Source organism: Plectropomus leopardus, chromosome 3 (assembly GCF_026936395.1).
Source record: "Plectropomus leopardus strain MGB_pleo_1.0 chromosome 3, ASM2693639v1, whole genome shotgun sequence".
NCBI classification, from domain to species: domain Eukaryota; kingdom Metazoa; phylum Chordata; class Actinopteri; order Perciformes; family Serranidae; genus Plectropomus; species Plectropomus leopardus.
Window position 1 is genome coordinate 3270132 of NC_142178.1, and position 17484 is coordinate 3287615.

Consider the following 17484-nt stretch of genomic DNA (forward strand, 5'->3'; position numbering starts at 1 on the left):
TCCTTCCTTTACACTGTTGTTTGCAGATGTTATATTATTTTGTAATAATATAATGGTTTAATAATGCCAATTGTGATTTTCTATTTATAGGTTTTCTCTGATAGACCTTTGCTCATAATAATTACTTTCATACTTTGTTATATTTTGATGCTAGTACTTGTATACCTTTACCTTTCAAATAGGATCTTTAACAACCTTTAATTATAACAGTGTTTCGATACCGTAGTATCACACTTACTTATTTTCACACATATTCGTTATGCTTGTTAAACGTGGTTAATGGTTGAAGTTAGTGGTTGAAGCGCACCTTCATAGTCACATATTTGTATTTTTTGTCTCATCTATAGATCTCTGAAAGTCTGGCCCAAGCATCTGATCAAGCTTCAGCTCACACCAAAACAAGCTGAAATAGATGGATCAATAGCAATATAGGTCAGAGGCTTAATATATTTCTTTTGATTTGAGGTTAAACTGTCCCTTTAAGGCCCCTAACTATTGTAGGTTGTATGTTTTGGTGATTAAAGCAACGTTAACATTCACACTTGCAGTTACTTAAATCTCCACACTTAACTTGGTGAATCAGGTTGGTGATCCAGCCTCGATTATATTATTGTATGAATATTAGCGATTAATGCATTTATGTGAATGCAGCATTTTAATGCTGGAGGTGATGGATGTGATAATATGGACACTGTAGACAGCTGGGTAGTTTAATATGTCAATAAATCATATTTCATAATGCGATCATATGTTTTCATGTAAAATCTTGATATGCAAAATAATCATTGCAGCCAAATAAATGTAGTGGAGTGTTAAGTGGAGTATTTCTTCCTGAAATATGGTTTTGTAGAAATTTAAAGCAGCATGTAATGGTAATCTTCAATTAAAGTATGCTACATCTACCTCAAAACTATACTTCATTGAAGAAGCTGAGTAAATACAGTTAATTGTTTCACTACTGTTGCAATTTGCAGTTAATGATGTTCGACGACTGTGACCTACTGTAGAATGTCCCGAGAGAAGCACTTGCGGTTAAAGTTCTTTTATTTATCATAAAGCTTTACAAGTCAAAAACATCTGTAGCAGAGATACAGTAAAAGCAGAAATGCAGACAAATCCTATTGGTTTCATGTTCAACTCAGTCAGGGTTTGCATACTCACATCCATTCTAAATATGTTCATAAAATCAACTTACACCTGATCAAAACACCATCAATGACTTCATTCACAGTCTTTGACATAACTGTAATTACACACATTGTGATCCTGCAGCTGTAAATCTTTGTACCATCAGAGTTCAGTTGCTGTTGATGTGGGGCTTTTCAGGATGCTGGGTGTTGTTTTGGCCACTGTTGTAGGCCTCACTGAGCTGGTGAAGGTCCTTCAGCAGGTTTGCAAACTGCTCCTCCTGTAAGCACGTACAAAACAGCCATCAACATGTTTTCATCCAGTCAATCTAGTACTCAACTCAACTGCTGTACACTATTAAAGAGTGGTTTCTCCCACAAAAATTCCATAGAAAATGGCTCAGTTATTATGGAAAAGATGCATTGAATGTGAACTGATAACAACATAAAGTGATAGTAAACCCTTAGGACCTGTTTTAATATTACACACACTCCTATCGCTCTGCACACAAAATGCACTTTTCAAAATCAATCTTTAAACAATATTATACATTATTATTATGTTTTTTTTCTAACCAACATCAGTCCTAATTATAAATATCAAATATTCACTAATTTTCTGAATTTTAATCTTTCAAGTGCCAGTTTTTTGTCATGATGTCACTATGTTTTTATATGAAAAAAACCCACAAAAAATTGATTATTTTCAATAAACTACATGCAAAGCAGATTTTTAAATTATTATTATTTTGATGATCACAGCCTGGATATGTGAGCAATTAGCATCAACATTGATTGTGACAGTGCACCATGGAAATAGCGTGGTAAAAATGATGTAATCAGGTGGAAAATAGTAGAAATTACAAATTCCAAGGCAAATGCCCAGAATGACACCCATAAATAATACAACGCATATTTTTATGCTTTGATGGCTGTGGGATCAAAAATTGCAGTTTAATTGGATTTCAGTAGTGTATTTTTTTGCACGTAAGAATGTAACAATTTTTTTTCCACAGTGTATTTTAGACTTATTGTAGAAACTGAGCTGGAAATTGCAAGATTTAACAAAAATACAAATAACAAAAAAAAAAAAAGAAGAAGAAGAATGAAATGCATGTAAAATGTGCCCAACAGTCCCTAAGGGTTAATTCCAAAATAAAGATTAGTTAATTCAACCACAGGTCATGCGAGGAATATAAAAGGGCACCCAACACACTCTCAGATTAATTTGCATTTAATTTTAACACTACACAAAAACAGTGCAAATACTTAGCTACAAAAAAAATTAAATTTTAAGTTAAAGGAACATTTTGGTTTTTTTTTTTTTAAATCTTTCTATTTCTGTTTATGGCTTTAATCTATGCTCTTGCCATAATCACCAGATTTCATTGACAAAAACAGCAATTTAAGCTCATTGAACATGCTGGTCTAAAGGTGCATGCCCACTATACACCACCAATACACCTGAATTCACGTCTGTCCTGCCCCGTTCACTAACAGAGAAAGTTTCACTTTAGTATTTCATGGATTTATACAGAGCTGTTCAGAGAGTCACATGAGCTGCAGCTTGAGTGGCTGTGGTGATGTGAGTTACGTTCAAATTTTTGATATTGCCACTCAGTGTCGTCGCGCCTCAGCTTGGTCCGCATCGCAGTTATTACCAGCATGCTTTGTACAGGGAATCAGTCGCTCCCAGTACACAATGAATGGGAACAGAATTCTAGTGTAGTCGTGTATAGTGGGGATGCACCGTAAGACTGCTTCAATCAGTTTGTTAGTTTGTGTTATTGTGTGACTTTGGTTATAAGAACTATTTTTTTCTTTTAAATGCCAAAGCCACACAATGACACAAACAATATCTTGAGCGAGGCAGCAGCAGACCAGCAACTCCTGTGTCTAGAGATGGTAAATCACTGTTTTTCTCTATGTAGTCTGGCTTTGAAGAGAAATTATTGTTTGAAATTAAGGTAAAAGAGTAAGAATACTCTAAATATAGCATGCACTTAAACTGATATTGATGTTTTTTAGATAGCTAATATATGTTTTGTTGCTGGCCCCCCTCCAAAGCAAGATGCCAGCTGACCTCTACTGTATCTAATATACTGAATATGGATAAGAACCCCATAAAAATCCCACACTGAAAATTCTGAACTATTCCTTTAATGCTTTTCACCTTTAGACCTGTAAAAACAAAACCGTCAAACTCGATAGTTACAAGTTAGCCTGTGTGAAGTAATGACCTACACACAACAGTGTTTTATGGTTCTACAAAAGTTCAGTGCTGTTTTGACTGACATTGACTTTTCCTTTAATAAAGCTTGTTCTTTGGCTTCTGTCTTTTTCTCTTACCAGTACGTTCATTCGCTCGGCTGCTGCAACGGCAACACTCAGCTTCCTTTCATCTTCCTCCCTCTCCTCCTCAATCACACCCAGTCTGTGACACACACAGATATGCTCATATAGACAAATACAGAACACCTCAGTAAAAAAATGATATTGAAACATCAAATCATTTACTGATAATTTGAAATATAACATAACACACTGTATAGCATACTGCTTTCTACACCCAGTGCAGGTGAAGTATCAACAGCTTTATTCATCTTTTTGAGAATAATTAGAGCGTGGAATATAGACTGAATACATGTATGCACACTAAACACACAAAATGCAAACAAAATTCAATATATTAAGCTTGAAAATGGAACATGCACATTATTGTTCAGCTCTACTATCTTACCTGAAGGTGGCACTGGCGAGCTGCTCTTCTTGCACAGCCAGCTGATTCCGGAGCTCGGTCACCTCAGCCTGCAGCATTGCATTCTGGTCCTGGCTTTGAATAATAAAGTCCTCCAGGCGCTTTGCCATGTCCAGCTCTCGCTCTGTCACCTGCTCTATTCCCAGACGAAGCTCTGATAGCTCTTGAGCATGCTTGGATGAAAATGACAATTTGACACTTTATGAAATCCAAATCTTCAATAAGATTTCCATGCTTATCCTTTAAAGGGTTACAGGGGCTTGAGCCTGGTGACATTGGGCAACAATGCTAACCACAGTTTCACCTTATGCCCCATCCCATGCATTTTATGCAATATCATAATGAAATCTTACACTGTACAGCCAGAAATATGTCACGTTAGTGGGTAGAGGGTTTAACATACCCTATCCAGTAAACTGAACTGCTCATTCTCAGTTTTCATCTCATTTGAGTCCCTGTTGTGGATGACTTTGATCCATGGAACCGGTGCAGGTGGACGTTTGACAGTGGCACTCTGAAACAAAAAGAAAGTTGGTCCACTTGATTCCTTGTAATGAACCAAAGGCATCCTATTTCTGTGTTAACATACATGTCAAAAATATTTTTACTACTATTAATTAAAAATACAATATTTCAAGATAGCCCAGTAGAAAAAGATGAAGTATCTATTAGTGTATTAAGAGCAGTGGCATGAGCACATGACCTGCTGAGGTCAGTAGCCAAAATAGCCGAGCTGGGCTCATGGTTCCTCTTTGTACTCACAGTATTTGGTGATGAGATAAGTGGTTGGATGGTCTCCATCTCTTGCTCGTTGTCAGCTGTCGGCAGAGTTTCAGAACTAGTCTGCCTCTTCAAAGTATGTTTTGCCTGACCAGGACGTCTGTGTGGAGCACTCTGAGTTCTGGTGACTGGCTTCCTCCCTCTCATACTCCTAGTCCTGCCATCCCTGTTGGATAAATTAATACATGTATTAGTAAGTGCCATACCTCAAATGACGGCATTTTGAAAATTTGCAAATCAATTCAGTAGGTTAATCCATCCTATATCTGTTTTGGGCACTGTGTGCAGTTTCGTAAGGGGTTATGATAATATGACAGAAGCCTCTCACTTACCGATATATTGCAGTGAAATGGTACTTTTATTGCATATGGTGCATATGATTTTCTAGATGTTTGAGTATTCTTCAAAAAAAAAACCTTCTCTACTTTTATGATTTGGGCTGAAAAATATCAAATTTAAAGTGATAATCACTTATCCAAAGCCACTGTTACACTAGCCTGTCTTAAGAGGCCTTAATTACCAGCTTATCAACTTTCAGCCTCAATGTATGGTCATGGTCACTTGACCTGACAAAATCTAAAGACTTTCAACTTAACTTGGACTTAAACACAAATGACTTATGATTTCAATTGGACTTGGGCCTTTTGACTTGAAAATACTTGCTCTCTTCTCCAGAGCCCAAAGATCAATAAGTATGTTATTTAAAAAGTGTGCAACAAATCTATTCTTGTCCCTCCAGTCCCTGAATCAACCAATTTTAATACTATTCACTCCCAGTAAGTCGACTTTTAATTTCCCAAGATCCACTTTGTTTAAACCAATCCAACATCATCAAGTCAAGTTGGGGAAGAGAGCCATGAAAAACTAAAGTTTCATGACTGAGCGCAAGTTAAAAAAAAAAATTATATATAAGTTTGCGTACAAAAACGATGTGGTGGTTAACAACAAACAAATTATAGAATGCAAAATGTGTGTAATTTTACAGATAGAGACGCAACCACTTCCAACAAATTAGTTTTAACACATAAATGCAAAATTAGAAGAGTCATGATTTTATTTTTTTGTTCAAATTGATTTGTCTATATTATTATTCTGTTTTTAAAATTACATTACACTTGGTGAATAGCACATTAGGACTTGTTTTGGACATGAAACTCAAAGTTTAGAACTAGGGACTTGTCAGTCTTGATTGACTTGGAAATTGAATGCAAAGATGTCAGACTTTGTTGTGATTTGCAAAAGAATGACTAGGTCCCACCTCTGCACATGGCTGAATAGAAAATTTACACCTAAGCATTACGAAACACGAGTTAAAGTCATTTGGTCTTTGGTCTTTGCAACTACCTCTGGATCTGCCAGAATGATCTGGAGAACATGTCTAACGGCCTAGCATTCAAAGAAGAATGGGTGGAATCATTGATACAAACACCTAATAGGCAGTCAGAAATCATACCCATCTTGTAAGCCTTTGGAGTCCACAGGAAGCTGCTGAAGGGATGACTGATGGGGGCTGTACTTGCTCAAGTCTTTGGGAGGAACGTACACTGGCTTGACTTGTCCCATTTGACTGCAAGAAAGAGCCTGCTTAAGTAACACGTATCAACACCATGTTCAAGTTTGTAATACATTACAACTTACAAGTCAAAGAAGATATAGGCCTTCAACATACCTGCTAATTATGATCCGATGTGCTTCAGGGCCCAGTGACTCTGTTATTTGGTTCAGAATTGAAGGCAGAGGGTGCAGCTTGTCAACTGTGTCCTGAGGGAGAAAAGAAAATGCATTTTGGACCCCATTTAGTATGCATTAATTATCTTGATACCTTGATGGAATAAGGGAAAAGGCCAGTAAGGCAATCTGTATGTGCAAACATCAGTCAGATATAGTCAACTGTGCCTGACTACATCTGGAGCTGGTCTGGCAGATTGAAATGAAATTGTTTAATTGCAAACATCGAAACTCAGCTCTAAATCCAAATAATATCTGGATACATATCACATTTTTACCATCAGGTGTAAATGAAGCTTTTAAGCAGATAATTGTCTTGTACGCTTTTTGATGCCACTTGTATATGAGTCTCTGAATTGACCGAAAACTATACAGTAAGCTGAACAGTCTACAAGTCCAAACATACACAAGCTTAAAGTTTGTATACAAATATGTTGTAAATACTATGGGAGTTACACAAACTTTTGTAACTAACCACCAAACTAGACTCATTGGTCTTCTGTCCTACCTGGTCCCTCTGATAGATGATGTCTACCAAAAGGCCATGGAGCACAGCCAAGCGCAGAGGCAGATCCACATATCCATCGAAGGAAGACATTGGGATTTCTGTGTCTCGATTCGACACTGTATGTAGAAAACCCCTCATTCCATCCCAGTGCTGCTGCAGGAATTCGTTCATAAAGAGCATGTACTCCTCCTTCTCTCCAAACCTGAAATCAGAACAATAGATTCCTTAAGCTACTTCCGGTAAACTAAGAGGATTCTTCATTCTCATTAGATTTTGTAGCAGGAAGGAGACCACTCACAGGGTGAAGTTGGCCAGATTCTGGATGACTTTGGCAGTTAAAGTGAGGGTACGCAGAGTGTTTGGCTCTGGATAAGGCTGCGTCAGACCAAACAGAGAAGGACTAAGGATAGCCGGACATAAGAACCGGAGGAAGAGGGAAGCAGAGATGAGACGCTGGCCAATCTCTGGCCTGCCCTGGTCTTCACACAGCTCCACCCAGCTGGAGAAGATGTTGTTTAACTCTTCAGGAAAGGGTCTGAAGGCAAGAAGCATATCGAGGATCAGCTTTGTGAATTTTCAAACTTTTTCATCAGCTCAAACAACTCTGCTGCTCTAAACACTAATTATTTCATGTCGTTTTGATGATGACCTCTCTTCTCTCACCCATGGGTCTCAATAATCTTCTGCACCACCTCCTCACACACTTCCATCAAGTGCTTCTGGTTGTTGGATAGTTCAGAGGCAGGGCATTTAAGAGGATCAACTTCACAGTTCTCCACTGATGCATAAAGATGGGTGATAAAGTCCCCTGCAGTGAAAAAGAAAGCACAGAGTTTGGTTAAAATAAAATAAAAAAGCACCAGCCAAATCCATTCAAAAGAAGCCACCTTTACAACTGAGCTGTGCTACCTAGTGTGACTATGAGGTACTTCTGGCCAACCAGCTTCATATATTCATCTATGGCTTTAGTGGCCAATGTGTTTTCTCTGAAGATCAGTGCCTCCCTCTCTCCAAGACGCTCCACCTCTGCACTGCCAAGGTCAATGAGGAACTCCTGAAGCACAAACATTCAGATAAGATGACATATGTCTCATTATACCTTTTTGTTGTGGTTTTTAATATCAGATTGTGTTTGAGTTGTAATTTCCCATTGTGGGAATTGGAAACATTAATACAATTAGCTTATGAGCATTTTCTGTGAGACTCATTCTCTACCTTGGCTTTGCCAATACTTTGCAGTACATGGACCAAAGCTCCTGCCAGCTCTTCCTTCTCCTTCACATTCAGAAGTGGCTCCAGGCTTCTGCACATTTCCACATAATCCAATGTCACATATTCAGCGAACTCTTTGTATTTCTCCATAGGCAGAACTTGCAGATTCTGAAAACGGGCCTTGATGCGGAGTGATGCCTGTGGCCCCAACAGTTCCTTGTTCCCCGCTGTTCCGGACGCCTTGTATGGAGTTATGGGATACCACTTCTCCTGATAGGCCCTCCCTCGAATCTCGGCTAAAGAAATGGCCACACTGCCCAGTGGGTGCAGGCAGGACTCTTCTCGGGAGTGGCGCTTTTTCTTGGGGTCTTCTTCGCGGAAAAGGTGCAGGGTGATTTGGGAGACACATGGCAGGTTGTCTAGCTCAAAGAATTCACCCCAGAATAACTGACACCCTCCAGCTGCACCTCCACTTGTCCCTAGGCTTCCTGAGGATCCAGTAGAGATGTCCCCTGCCAGGCTGGAGCGGTTAGACGGCTTGCCAACAGCTCTGCTGCTGGTGCGGGCGAAAAGGGTACCATCCAGGTGTACCTCGCAGTAATAACTTCGTTTGGGTGGCAGGTCCTTAGCTTCATTTATCCACAGACTCAGGGAGTTCTCTGTGCGCTCAATGTTATCCTGTGAAAAGTGATGCATTTAGCTCTTTTTTATAAGGATGTCAATGCTACATGAGAGATTTGTTTGGAACAAATGGCTAATGGCTTACCTTATTGGGTTGGGCAGCCCGTCTCAGGTCTTCAATCCAGCGATCACGTTCAGCAGCTGAGGAGCAGCCGAAGCAGTGGGTGTTCTCAGAGTTTATCACCTATAAGTACATTGAAACCAACAAGAGCTTTACTGGGATAGAAATGTTCTTTTTATACACAATAAAGTGCATTATATGGTAGACAGAATGCACAAGTCAGTGTGTACCTCAAAGCAATACTTCTCCCCCAAAATGGAGCTGTGGACTGGCCTGACAACAGTGCTGGTGTCTGCACTGAGATCCAGACTCCCCACTGCACTGACTGGAATTGACACAGACTCTCGGGAACCGTAGTGCCTTTGAAAATATCAGAGTTGAAAAAGTCAAATGGAAATGCTAAAAATGTGAATTAGAGTAACAAAATCCGGAAAAGTTGTGTGGGTTTGGACTGAATGCAGCAGACCATGAGAGGATCCCCACCAACGGCATATGCTGATTGGACAGTCAGACCAGAGGGGTAAAACAAAAATGAAAGCGACGGACGAAGAGAGGGAGAGAGCTGGCATCAAGGCGAGGCTGACCCGACTTGGACAGAGAGCTGTTCCTCTACCAAGCCTTCCTCTGGCTAATGTCCAGTCGCAAGAGAATACAGTGGATGAGGTGCAATGGAGGCTCACTCAGTAATGGAAAATCAGAGACTGCTCTGCACACATCTTCACAGATATGGTTAACTCCTTACATCCCAGACCAAGCTATTGCACTGGATGGGCAGACCTTGTTGGGAGCCGTAAAGACACAAGACTCTGATGCAAATTAAGAAAAAATGCACTGCAGGAATTGTATGCCACCAGCAGCAACATGCAAAAGCAACCAGATGGCATTTTTCATTATAGCTGCTGATTTTTATCAACTCATCCTTCAACTCCAAAGATGTAGCAGGATCAAGGACAAATGTAATTTCGTTTTTTAAACTTTGTTCTACCTTCTACCTTCCTTCTAAAATTAGCTTTTACGTTTCACCACCCGTTATTGCACACTTGGGACTCTAGCTCTTTGTAGAACTTAATGTTACATGAATATATGTGCATGTGATATATGTGCTAATGAAGTAGAATCCCTTTTTTCCGTGAAAAGTTCAAAAGTTCAAAATATATGGCATTGTAGAGATCACATTGATTGCCATGACATTTTGCACAGACATTTATATTCAACAGGGACTGTAATCTACTGATTTTGGTGGTCCCTCAGTTTTCCTCAAGCGCCACCACAAATCATTAAAGTTTTATTTGTGAAATATCTTTGCAGCCATCAGATGGTTTGGCATAGCGTTTGGTACAGGTATCCAGAATGGTTAAAGATAGATAGTGTCACCATCAGTTTAAAATTTAAATGTGTCAGGTACTTTGGTTGATGACCAAAAACTGCTTTTACAAAACTAATGACATTTCCATCATCCTCAGATATTTTTTGTGTTTTGTTCTGATTAGCAAATGTTAGCTTGCTAAACTAAGATGGTGAATGTGGTAAACATAATACCTGTTTAACATCAGCATGTTAACTAGTGGCTGATAACAGTTAACCCATGATGTAAACAAGTCCTTCATTTTCCTTCATAAACATTACTGAGTGCTACCTGCTTCCTTTGCTTAGTCCTATAGGGTTTGCTTGGGTGTTGCTATTCCTCTTGGCTCTGTTCTCGAGACGTCGCTTGATGAGTGCCTAAGGGTGAAGAAGGCAAGCACGATGTATCAGGGCAATTACATCAACAGGAAGTGCAGGGCTAGCAGAAAGATTATTATCTCTAGTGTATACTTACCCTCACACCGCCATCTTGGTTCTTTGGTCGAGGGCCGCCAGGCGACCCCACATGGTCAGGGCTACATTCTAAGTATAGGAGAAAAATGAATACTCTTAGATTGGAAATGGCCTGAAAATGTACTTTTTATATCATTTTTTTTCTTTTTAAAATATTTTTGGCAGAAATATATTTTCTTTCTATTTAGGGTTGGGATAAATACTTTTGAATCTGAATAATTTGCTTCCAAGTCTCAATATGCAAATCAAATGTCTGATTGGCTCTGTCAAACCCTTTTCTCAAAACTCTAGGGGCATTATTCTGTGTTGTCAATGCTCCATCACCACGACCAGCACTTATTTCTGCATTTGCACTGAAGACTAAATTCTGAAAACATTAGGCAAAGCTGTAATATTAAGAAACACTTTCAGATTAAGCCATACAGGATGTGGTCTTCATAGGGAACTGCAGCTATCTAAGTAACTTATATACCTCGCTAGCAGACATTCGTATTACTGAAACCCAAAAAGAGTTGCAGAGAGTGAAAATATGATATCTTTAAATGCAAAGATTTAAATGTAGACGTTTTTTGTGTAGGGTAATGTTACACAAATTTTCTTTCTGCTTACCTAAAGCCCCACCACAAACAATCCAGCGTCTAAATCCCATCATTTAGTCCACAGGCGTGCCACAGTCTTGTTACTTCAGTTTCTATCCCTTTAACATTGCCCTCCAGTCTTCATTAAAATATGTTGATGGTGACACTGAGCCAACCAGCCGAAAAACAATACAGGATCAGTCACTTCCACAGTGCAGCTTCTTCTAAGCCAGACACCTTGACTGTGCTCTGTCTCTCACTACGTACTGTCATTGGACAACTAGAACACCAAGGCAAGATGTTATCTTCCCCAAAAATGTAAAGGAAGTAATTTGATAGTTGCTGGCACGCATAAACACTCAGCCATTTCCTCTGTGACTGTCTGCAGCATCACTCTGAGTGCTATTGTGATGTCAGTAGCTGTGCATGCTTGTCCAAAACTTGTCCAAATGGGTGTTTACTGCATTACAAAACAGCACTTTGCTCTCTATTTTGCTTAATTTATATAGATATGTGTGTGCGAGTGTTTGATGTATTAACCTGCGTCGATATCTACAAGGTTCTGCATGCTGAGGTTGGACACACAGCTGCTGACACGGTTTCGGGTCCACATCGTTGGCTGAAAAAGACACCGTAATTTCATTTTTCCACATTTGCTACTTTTGTAATGACTTTTGGTGAGCCACATGGAATTGGCATGTGTGTGTTGGTACCTCTTCCTCTGGAGAAATGAGAATTTGTCCATCTTCAAGCATACAGTTGGTAATATCCCATAAGGGCACCTCTTGAGGTGGGGCCCATTGTAGTCTGGGGAGTGCCGGTTCTGCCTCAACCACATCTGCCACACAAGCAGACATACACACACACATTGATATTCATCACTACACAGAGAACTGATACACCACACAATCACATTCCACTAAATAATAAACATCTCTCACTCTCTGAAGAACCAACTATACAGTTAAATGTAATGTGTATATTGCAGGAAGGTAATTGTAGGCACATGCTGGCCCTTGTTTTTTATTTTTGGTAATTATGGCTAAATTACACTTATCTCCAACAGCATTTGACCACTCCCATCTGTGGAGCTGCCAGGGTTACTGATGCTATCTCTCTTTTCATTACACACCAGGGTGAGCTGCGTACATCCTGTAGTTCCTCTGTTTTTTTTGTTTTTCCTCGATGTACACGTCTGTCAGGATTCATGTTGGAAATAAGTCATGGACTTTGTCATGTAGTCGCTGATAATGCAGCATTTCTCCACATTTAGTTCTAAAACATCATTAAAAAGAGGTGCGAATTTTTCAGTCACTTTTTATTCATATTTAGAGCATTTTTGCATACTTTGTCAGATTTATTCTTTTGTGAAAAATATCTTTATGATAATGTCACTGTCAAATAAAAATGTTTAATATTAACATTCCCTCAGTTAGTGGCAGTATTTAGATTTTTCTTTTATCAAAACGAAAATCCGTTGGCCATCAAGTACACGGACCATCAGTACATTGAGTTCTTATTTTGATACTTCTGCTAAGCGGCAGTTTGAATCTGCATATTGGCTAAATATTTAGAATAGTGAAATAAAGATTTAATATTTATATTTAACATATAACGTTTAGATTTAATATTTAACATCTAGATTTAACATATAACATTTAGATATACCATTTGATCGATCATGTTTTAGAGCTAAATGTTGCTGTTACTTTCAGAGAGCACAACTTTACAATCAGCGCACCATATCTTATATGCTTGGATTTTTACCACTGTATTTATATTTTGTCATCTAAACTAAATATGAATTTAAATGGTACTTAATGCTGAATTTTTTTCCTTCCTAAAAAGTTGTGATGATGTTTTACTTTTTTATGCTGAAGTGCAATAATGAATAGGTTGAATAAATATGGTTAGGTAAATAATATAAATAAACAAAAATAGGTTGAAGTAATTGCAAGCAACAATAAAATGAAAATTATGATTATTATGAAAATTATGATCAATATAGGTGATTGTAGTATACGGTAGGACATATATTGTATAGATAAAGTATTGCACCAATCAAAACATCTGTACGTCTAAAATGACACTGGGGAGTGACATTTTATGGAATGGATGAGCTTTTCTCCTTGTTTATCAATATAATCTAGATGAAATTGTATGTGCAGTTGCATGATTGTTGCTCACTCTGTGTTGCCAACATTTCTCTCAGATTCTGGGGCCAGAGTTTACTGTCAGCTCAGGTCCAGATATGTAGGCCACAGTAGTTTTTGTTGTAAATTTTGGAAACAGGTTTTAAATCTCTGGAAATATCCCAAAACCTGACATTCCATGCCATTATAGATTAAAGGTTAATAGCAGCTGGCGAAGGGGAAGATCAATCATTTTATTGATGGACAACAGGAATATTGAAAAGGAGATCCCTGCCTGCTAGGGTGTGTGCTGCTGTACTTTGCAGCGGCTGGTGTTTAAGTATGAGCCGAGACTTCATATGTAATGGATGTTGCTACTGTGATGTCACTCATTAGCTGTGTTTTGGAGCCAGATTAATTACCATTTTTGGCACTTCTGCGTTGGCTCCATTTTTCAGCCTCAGAGGTTGTCGCTTGATTCTACCAGTAAAGGCAAAAAGCTGAATAATAAAATAGTCTTAAAAAAAAAAAAAAAAGCTTAGCTACATCTGCAGATTTTGATAAATCCTTTTTGATTCACATTCATTTACCAAATTTTTCTTTAATCAACGTATTTTTCTTTGTGCAGTATTGAACACTGTGTGTTAGTTCTGCCCTTTTTGGAATCAGAAGTCATGCAGCTCAGAGCCACACAGAGCAGTTGGTACAAGAGCTGATTACATCAGCCATGTCCTCCTCAGGATTTGACTGCTAAACCTCTATTGCTTTAACTTCAAGTTCCTCCTCAGCAGAGCGGAAGTTTCCTGCAAAAGTAGTTTGTAAATTTAGGTAGTATTGTTGTTGTTTTGTTGCTCTTCAGTTACAACTACAGAAATTTCTGTGTCATTTCTCACCAGTTTTGACATTTTTTGGAAAAGTATGGCTTTGTTATTTGCCAAGTTCACCTTACGTGTCTGATGGTACAGATACAGAAAGTATCTAAAGTCTTTTTGGGTGGGAGAGAGAAAGGCCACATCATCTGCATAAAACCAACACTTTATTTCTGTGCTTAAAATGGCGAGACTAGCTGTTGTTGATGCTTCAGGTCCACAAATGTTTATTTACATATTCATGAGGGGCAAGGCTTGGACCACAGTATGGTTTGAGGAAACCTTTCTTGCTGCAAAAATTTACATACAGTTTTGTGGTTACCACTGGTTGTGATACTGAGTTTGTCCTAAGTCTTTAAAACTTCAACTGGGAAGTACCTTCTTGAGGTTAACACTGACGTGGATCCTTCTTCTCCTCTAATTGAGCTGATGCTGAATGTTCTTTAAGATGCTATCACACGCACATGGACTCGACGCACATGACTTGGACTTGAGTCATAAATCTGATAACTTTAGACTCAACAAAATCAAAAAAGACATGCAATTCAACTTGGACTTAAACAACAATTACTTTGTTCACTTGGACTTGAGCCTTTTGATTTGAAAATACTTGATACCTTCACCGAATCCCAGAGATTAAAATATTATGTTTTTAAAAGGTGTGCCATAAATTAACTAATTTCCTGAATCTAATGTTAACACTTTTCACTTCCAGTAAGTCGATACCTAATTCCCCAGATCCATTTTTTTAACCAATCAGCATTCAGTCAAGTTATAAGAGAGGACCATAGAGAACTTATGTTATGTTAGTGAGTGCCTTCACATAAACGACACCAAGAATAATTGGATTTACGTACAAAAACTACATCTGGTTAACAAAAAAACAAATTGCATTATGCAAAATGTGAAGGCCAAAAATAAGAGACACAACCACTTCCAACAAACATATTTAAACAAATACAAATTTTAAAAATCATTCACAATTTTTGTATATTCATGTACAGTTAAAATGGTGTTACATTTGGTGAAGAGTGTATTTTGACTTGTACTTGAGACTCAAAGTATAGGACTTGGAACTTCTCAGTCTTGAATTTGGACTTGGAAGTTGTCTGTCTTTACTTTGGACTGGAGTACAATGACTTGAGACTTGTGACTTGCAAAATGATGACTTAGTCCCCCAACTGCTTGTAAAACATTGATGCCTAGTAGCTTTAATATTTCTGTCAAGCTTTTCTGAGATCTGCTTTTTTGCTTGAAGTTTTGATCTTTTTTTTTTTTACATGGAGATTCTGATTTAAATGTACTTTTAACTGTAGCTTTAATTTTTATTTTTAGATAAAAAGTTTCTTAAATTTGAACACCAATGCTCTTCAATAATTACATCTACTTTTGTTGATATTATTCTACTTTTATTTATATTAACTGTGATACCAGCCCTCCTTAAAGTTCCTTCTTAAAGGGGGACACCACCTAAATTAAGTATTCCTCAATGTTATCTCCATGGCCAGGAAAACCAATATGAACTTGAGCTCCTCTCCCTCATAGCCAGAAGCTGTAAATATGTCTCAAATTTGCGATTTCACAAACTGCAGCTGCTCTATAAACAGTGAATGGTTTCCCTATGTTGTGGAAGGTGTTTTTTTTTCTACGATGTGCCCAAATGAGCTTGATCTGTTGCAGTGTTGTGTGAGTGCCATCTTGGACAGCTTTCACCATTTGTTGTAAATGGAGCAGCTCCAGGCTTTATGCCCAAGGACATCACAAATTTGAGTTTCAACAATCTAGCTTTTGGATTTGGGAAATAGTTGTTCATTTTGACTAATATTTGTGGACAGTTTCAGATGGTAAGAATAACACATATACATTTTTAAAATAGGTGATGTACCCCTTTAAGGTAATTTTATCTTAAGCTCTTCAGCTTTTCTCTTAGGTTGTGTTTTTTGCTGAGTTTGTCTAATGTAGCACAAGCTGCTATAACATTCTTAATAGTAATACTGCTGTATTTATTATGCGTCATTGTGAAGACAGTCACACATACTCTGCGTACTGGAAGTGTGTCACTCAGTGATCCCACCTACAGTCAAAGAAAGTCATGCCTGAACCACACAGGGTCATCTTTGGTATGTAAAAACAAACTGTTGTCGCAGTTTGATTTGTTTAACTGGAATTTATGATTCCAACTACTGTGCTTCTTTCAAATGTAAAATTGGAAGACTGTGCAATAAAGTTAACCCTTTGAAACCTAGAGGAACATCTTTTCTTACTAGTTATTTTAATCTCTTAAAAAACTAAGCAAAATGGCTTCATTTCTGTCTGTGTTTTTGAAAGAATTCAAGCCTATTTGCTTAGGTTTCAAAGGGTTAATATAGTTTAACTGTACATACGTAAGCTTTTAGATAAGGTGGTATTACCTGGCAGTAATGTTGGGGTGCTGTTCCGGCTCTGCAGTCTGGGCCTTTTCAGCTTCTGGCTCACAGTCCTCAGGTACTTCTTCAGGAGTTTTCCTCCACCTCCCTTCTGTGAGGGGTCCGTTGAGGAGGCCCCTGAGGCCTCTGCAGCAGCTGACAATGACGCTGCGTTAGTAGAGCTGGAGGACGGGGTAAGCGACGCAAAAAGGGACCCGGGAGGCTCAGACAGCGCCCTCCTAAAGGGGTTCTTTCTGGCGCCTTTGTCCGTCTTGGTGCCCTCTCCACCTTTCCCAGCGGATGAGTGCTTGTCTCCGGGGTCCTCGCTCAGGGCCTTGCGCCAGTTTTGCATCTTGCTCCACTTGTTGGTGGAGGCCTTCTGAATCCTGTCGATGGTGGAAGTGGAGGAAGCTGCTCCTCCTTCTCCATCTTCCTTCACCTCATTTAGCGCTCCCCTGGAGTCGGTGTGCCACTTGTACGTGTTGAGGGGGTCGCTGGTGTCTGGGGTTTGACCTTGAGGAGGCTCCAATGGAGGCTCCTTTTCCTTCTCTGGTGATCCTTGCTCCTTCGCTGGTTGCTCAGCTGCAGACTCTAAATCTTTCTCCTCTGTGCCCATTTTAGAGTTTTTGTGAGTTTCAAGTTTAGTCTCTCCTCTCAACAATGCATCAAACTAAATTCAGATACCTTCATAAGAGTCCTCCTCTGATTTACTGCTATGTTAGAGACTAACGTGAGGATGACAGACTGCCTTCTCTGCTTCTATCTCTCTGCTTCTCTCGTTTCCTGTCTTGCAAAACGTTATCCGGCAACAACATGCGACGAGCTGC

At 38.9% G+C, this 17484-nt stretch overlaps 1 protein-coding gene across 1 annotated transcript; it reads right to left on the reverse strand.

Annotated features, from left to right (window-relative positions):
* Nucleotides 1-1026: 1026 nt before the first annotated feature.
* On the reverse strand, nucleotides 1027-17484 carry rasal3 (RAS protein activator like 3). Its single transcript, XM_042485128.2, has 19 exons — nucleotides 16664-17484; nucleotides 11965-12089; nucleotides 11792-11870; nucleotides 10675-10742; nucleotides 10492-10577; nucleotides 9086-9215; nucleotides 8880-8978; nucleotides 8117-8791; nucleotides 7811-7955; nucleotides 7565-7709; nucleotides 7200-7436; nucleotides 6902-7103; nucleotides 6335-6426; nucleotides 6119-6232; nucleotides 4648-4831; nucleotides 4289-4399; nucleotides 3868-4058; nucleotides 3477-3561; nucleotides 1027-1408 (listed from the first exon to the last, which is right to left on the reverse strand). Exons 1-19 carry the CDS (start codon nucleotides 17271-17273, stop codon nucleotides 1298-1300), a joined length of 3489 nt encoding a protein of 1162 aa, XP_042341062.1. The 5' UTR covers nucleotides 17274-17484; the 3' UTR covers nucleotides 1027-1297.